At 44.1% G+C, this 5522-nt stretch overlaps 1 protein-coding gene across 2 annotated transcripts in view; it reads left to right on the top strand.

Annotated features, from left to right (window-relative positions):
- LOC104935649 (kalirin) overlaps window positions 1-5522 on the top strand; it is a 34896-nt gene that overhangs the window by 27771 nt on the left and 1603 nt on the right. The window contains exons 42-54 of one of the 2 annotated variants that reach the window (XM_027291550.1): window positions 680-733; window positions 819-922; window positions 1008-1139; window positions 1328-1438; window positions 1571-1641; window positions 1729-1795; window positions 1870-1973; window positions 2058-2127; window positions 2210-2296; window positions 4319-4411; window positions 4515-4565; window positions 4739-4816; window positions 5135-5320. In XM_027291550.1, coding sequence (XP_027147351.1) covers window positions 680-733; window positions 819-922; window positions 1008-1139; window positions 1328-1438; window positions 1571-1641; window positions 1729-1795; window positions 1870-1973; window positions 2058-2127; window positions 2210-2296; window positions 4319-4411; window positions 4515-4565; window positions 4739-4816; window positions 5135-5320 — 1208 coding nt within the window. Of the gene's footprint in view, window positions 1-679; window positions 734-818; window positions 923-1007; window positions 1140-1324; window positions 1439-1570; window positions 1642-1728; window positions 1796-1869; window positions 1974-2057; window positions 2128-2209; window positions 2297-4318; window positions 4412-4514; window positions 4566-4738; window positions 4817-5134; window positions 5321-5522 lie in introns of both variants that reach the window. The other variant, XM_027291549.1, reaches the window with a different exon arrangement.

Genomic DNA, 5522 nt, shown 5'->3' with positions numbered 1-5522 from the left:
TGAGACTGCTGCGGGCCAAAGGTCAACCCCCGTACTGTCTCTGAGACTGAGACTCAGTCTGCAGGAGCTTCACAGTCTGCAGGAGCTTCACAGTCAGTCTGCAGGAGCTTCACAGTCAGTCTGCAGGAGCTTCACAGTCTGCAGGAGCTTCACAGTCAGTCTGTAGGAGCTTCACAGTCTGTAGGAGCTTCACAGTCTGCAGGAGCTTCACAGTCTGTAGGAGCTTCACAGTCTGCAGGAGCTTCACAGTCTGCAGGAGCTTCACAGTCAGTCTGCAGGAGCTTCACAGTCAGTCTGCAGGAGCTTCACAGTCAGTCTGCAGGAGGTCGTCAGGAAGAGCCGCCTGTCTCACTCTCTGTTAATGAGTAGCTCTCATTAAAGTCTGTATGAAAAGTCCTGCAGCAGCTACGTGACTCCACAGGACATGATGACCTCACAGGGCTTCAACCTGTTTAATCTTTAACAGTGCATCATATTAATGAGTGACCTGGACTGCTTCTATACCCAATGATGTCTGAGCTGATCAGTCACATTCCTGACATGCTGCAGGTCTAACTCTAATGTTTACTCGTCAGTCACTTCAGCTCGGTCCAGAGAAATCTGTGTTTATGTTCCTTTATGACCTGCCTCTGTTCAGCGTGACCGTCACTGAGTCCAGTGTGTGTTTGTGTCTCTGCAGACTCCGGTCTGTACGGCTCTGAAGGTGCAGGGCTCCAGACTCAGACCAGCCAAAGTGAGTCAACAATCACTGAATCTGTTCTCGTCGTACGGTGAATTCATCAATACGCCGATGACACCACCTTGTTTTCCTCTCTCAGGTGCCACCTCGCCCACAGTGTATGGAGTCGGCGGGGCTCCAGGGGGCGCTGTCGGCTCTCCGGGGACCAAACGTAGCGTCTCTGGAACAGGCAACACCCTGAAGGTAACAGCTGATGGTCCCATCGAGTCTGACGTAACGGAAATCCTCATGTAAAGCTCATGTCTGCGTGCTCGTGCTCTCGTTGCAGCGCTGGTTGACCAGTCCTGTCCGGAGGCTGAGCCAAGGAAAGGCTGACGGACAGAAGAAACCTCCAATCAGAACCAGGAGGCGGGACAACAAGCAGGAGCAGACCACGCCCCTCACTGGCAACACACAGGCGGTACGCAAACACACACACATACACACACGCACACACACATACACACACAAATACAAACACACACAAACACATACATAGACACAGGCACACACACACATGCACACACACACACACAAACACACACATACAAACACAGACAGGTTAAAGACACAGAACGATGAAGACGTGTCTGTTTGTTTCCGCAGAAGGCGAGGAAGGAGGAGGCGGGGCAAAGCGGAGGGGAGGAGGAGCCAGAGGAAGAAAGCCACACCCCTCTACCACCTCCCATGCAGATCATCAAAGACCCCAACAACCCCGAGGTAAGAGAGGGAGGCGGGCGTGAACACAGCGCCATGAAGCAGCCAATGGAAATGAGCGTGACGCTCACTGTCTTCATCTGGTCCTCATCTGGTCTTCATCTTGTCTTCATCTTGTCTTCATTTTGTCTTCAGGCTCTGGACTCAGATCAGGGCTCCAACGAGTCGGACACCGAGCAGCGGAATAAAGCCCTGAGAGGACGCATGTAAGACGCAGCCGCCATCTCTGAGGAAAGAGACGATCTGCGTGAATGTTTTAAAAATCTGAAGCATCTCGCCGTCTGTCTGTGCAGGTTTGTGGTGAACGAGATGATCCAATCAGAGAAGGACTACGTGAAGGATCTGGGTGTGATCGTGGAGGTGAGACAGGACAGGACAGGAGGAGTTTCATGGACATGAACGTTGAGTTGAAGTTCAATATCTGTCTGTCTCAGGGCTTCATGTCCAGGCTGGAGGTCCGAGGGATTCCAGAGGACATGAGAGGAAAAGACAAGATCGTCTTCGGGAACATCCAGCAGATCTACGACTGGCACCGCGAGTCCGTCCACAGACATATTCATAAAAACGTCTCCCGTCTTCCTCACACTGTCGGCTCATCGTGTGTCTTCTGCTTCTCTTCCAGTTTCTTCCTGGTGGAGTTGGACCGCTGCGTTCAGAATCACGACCTGCTGGCCGACCTCTTCATCAGACACGTGAGCAGCAGCATGTCATGTTGGATCTGCTGTGATCTGCTGGGTACTGTCCTTAAATCACTGATTGTGTCGTGTCCTGCAGGAGCGCCGTCTCCACATGTACGTGGTTTACTGTCAGAACAAGCCGAGGTCGGAGTTCATCGTCATCGAGTACGAGAACTTCTTTGAGGTAACGCATCACTTCCTGTTACAGTATTTTATTCTTTCACATTTTGTTCTTGTTCTGTATCTTTCACCATGAACAAACTTTCAGATAACAAATGCACTCTTCCTTTTCTTTGGTTGGTTAGATTACAAACTGTAACGTAGATGATCTTTTCTTTGGTTAGATTACAAACTGTAACGTAGATGATCTTTTCTTTGGTTAGTTAGATTACAAACTGTAACGTAGATGATCTTTTCTTTGGTTAGTTAGATTACAAACTGTAACGTAGATGATCTTTTCTTTGGTTAGTTAGATTACAAACTGTAACGTAGATGATCTTTTCTTTGGTTAGATTACAAACTGTAACGTAGATGATCTTTTCTTTGGTTAGATTACAAACTGTAACGTAGATGATCTTTTCTTTGGTTAGATTACAAACTGTAACGTAGATGATCTTTTCTTTGGTTAGTTAGATTACAAACTGTAACGTAGATGATCTTTTCTTTGGTTAGATTACAAACTGTAACGTAGATGATCTTTTCTTTGGTTAGATTACAAACTGTAACGTAGATGATCTTTTCTTTGGTTAGATTACAAACTGTAACGTAGATGATCTTTTCTTTGGTTAGATTACAAACTGTAACGTAGATGATCTTTTCTTTGGTTAGATTACAAACTGTAACGTAGATGATCTTTTCTTTGGTTAGATTACAAACTGTAACGTAGATGATCTTTTCTTTGGTTAGATTACAAACTGTAACGTAGATGATCTTTTCTTTGGTTAGATTACAAACTGTAACGTAGATGATCTTTTCTTTGGTTAGATTACAAACTGTAACGTAGATGATCTTTTCTTTAGTTAGATTACAAACTGTAACGTAGATGATCTTTTCTTTGGTTAGATTACAAACTGTAACGTAGATGATCTTTTCTTTGGTTAGATTACAAACTGTAACGTAGATGATCTTTTCTTTGGTTAGATTACAAACTGTAACGTAGATGATCTTTTCTTTGGTTAGATTACAAACTGTAACGTAGATGATCTTTTCTTTGGTTAGATTACAAACTGTAACGTAGATGATCTTTTCTTTGGTTAGATTACAAACTGTAACGTAGATGATCTTTTCTTTGGTTAGATTACAAACTGTAACGTAGATGATCTTTTCTTTGGTTAGATTACAAACTGTAACGTAGATGATCTTTTCTTTGGTTAGATTACAAACTGTAACGTAGATGATCTTTTCTTTGGTTAGATTACAAACTGTAACGTAGATGATCTTTTCTTTGGTTAGATTACAAACTGTAACGTAGATGATCTTTTCTTTGGTTAGATTACAAACTGTAACGTAGATGATCTTTTCTTTGGTTAGATTACAAACTGTAACGTAGATGATCTTTTCTTTGGTTAGATTACAAACTGTAACGTAGATGATCTTTTCTTTGGTTAGATTACAAACTGTAACGTAGATGATCTTTTCTTTGGTTAGATTACAAACTGTAACGTAGATGATCTTTTCTTTGGTTAGTTAGATTACAAACTGTAACGTAGATGATCTTTTCTTTGGTTAGTTAGATTACAAACTGTAACGTAGATGATCTTTTCTTTGGTTAGATTACAAACTGTAACGTAGATGATCTTTTCTTTGGTTAGATTACAAACTGTAACGTAGATGATCTTTTCTTTGGTTAGATTACAAACTGTAACGTAGATGATCTTTTCTTTGGTTAGATTACAAACTGTAACGTAGATGATCTTTTCTTTGGTTAGATTACAAACTGTAACGTAGATGATCTTTTCTTTGGTTAGATTACAAACTGTAACGTAGATGATCTTTTCTTTGGTTAGTTAGATTACAAACTGTAACGTAGATGATCTTTTCTTTGGTTTGACTTCATAGTTTTCTTTCTTTAGAAGTTTGATTCTGGCTGCGACTAACAGTTTATCTTTAATACTCAACGTGACGTCTTCTCTCTGTCTGTCTCTCTGCCTGCCTGTTTGTCTCTCTGTCTGTCTCTCTGCCTGCCTGTCTGTCTGTCTGTCTGCAGGAGATCCAGCATGAGATCAGCTGCAGGATGTCGATCAGTGATTACCTGATCAAACCCATCCAGAGGATCACAAAGTACCAGCTGCTCTTAAAGGTCTGTGATCAGTTTTAGTCTTAGTCTTAGTCTTAGTCTCTGCTGAGTTTTCCGTCTCCGTCTGCTCGTCAAACGAAACATCTCTGTGTGTCTCTGTCCTCAGGATTTTCTCAAGTACACGTCCAAAGCAGGACTGGACTGTGAGGAGATCGAGGTGAGTCTGTCATCATGAACACGCCACCAGAACATCCACCAGAAGATGCTGGTGTTGTCATGGCGACGATGATGTTAAATGATACAAATCATCTTCTTTTATATCGTTATCAAACTTTTACATGTCACGCTGTGTGTGTGTGTGTGTGTGTGTGTGTGTGTGTGTGTGTGCAGAAAGCAGTGGAGCTGATGTCACTGGTACCAAAACGCTGCAACGACATGATGAACCTGGGGCGCCTGCAGGGATACGAGGTACACCTGTCTGCCTGTCTACCTGTCTGTCTGTCTGTCTGTCTGTCTACCTGTCTGTCTGTCTGTCTACCTGTGTGTCTGTCTGTCTGTCTACCTGTCTGTCTGCCTGTCTGTCTGTCTGTCTGTCTGTCTGTCTGTCTGTCTGTCTGTGGTCAGAGCTGTAAACTGTCATCATAGAGAGTTCTGCTGCCCCCAAGTGGCCAAAAACAACCAACAGTTACCAAGAGATGAATAAAAGAAGACAGACAAGATGCGACTCTCACCTGTCTGTCTGTCCTCACCTGTCTGTCTGTCCTCACCTGTCTGTCTGTGGTCCAGGGGAAGCTGACGTCTCAGGGCAAGCTGCTGCAGCAGGAGACTTTCTGTGTGTGGGAGCAGGACGGAGGAGTTCTGTCTCGCAGCAAAGAGCGCAGAGTTTTCCTGTTCGAGCAGATCATCATCTTCAGCGAACTGCTGCGCAAAGGCTCCAACAACCCGGGATACCAGTTCAAGAACAGCATCAAGGTCAGACCCACGGTCCAGACTGGTCCATACTGGTCCATACTGGTTCATACTGGATCATACTGGACCATACTGGTCCATACTGGATCATACTGGACCATACTGGTCCATACTGGATCATACTAGATCATACTGGTCCATACTGGATCATACTGGTCCATATTGGTCCATACTGGATCATACTGGTCCATACTGGTTCATACTG

The sequence above is a fragment of the Larimichthys crocea genome, chromosome XIX (assembly GCF_000972845.2).
Source record: "Larimichthys crocea isolate SSNF chromosome XIX, L_crocea_2.0, whole genome shotgun sequence".
Lineage (NCBI taxonomy): Eukaryota > Metazoa > Chordata > Actinopteri > Sciaenidae > Larimichthys > Larimichthys crocea.
Note: the sequence above shows the minus strand (reverse complement) of the source record. Positions and strands in the feature narration are given on the sequence as shown.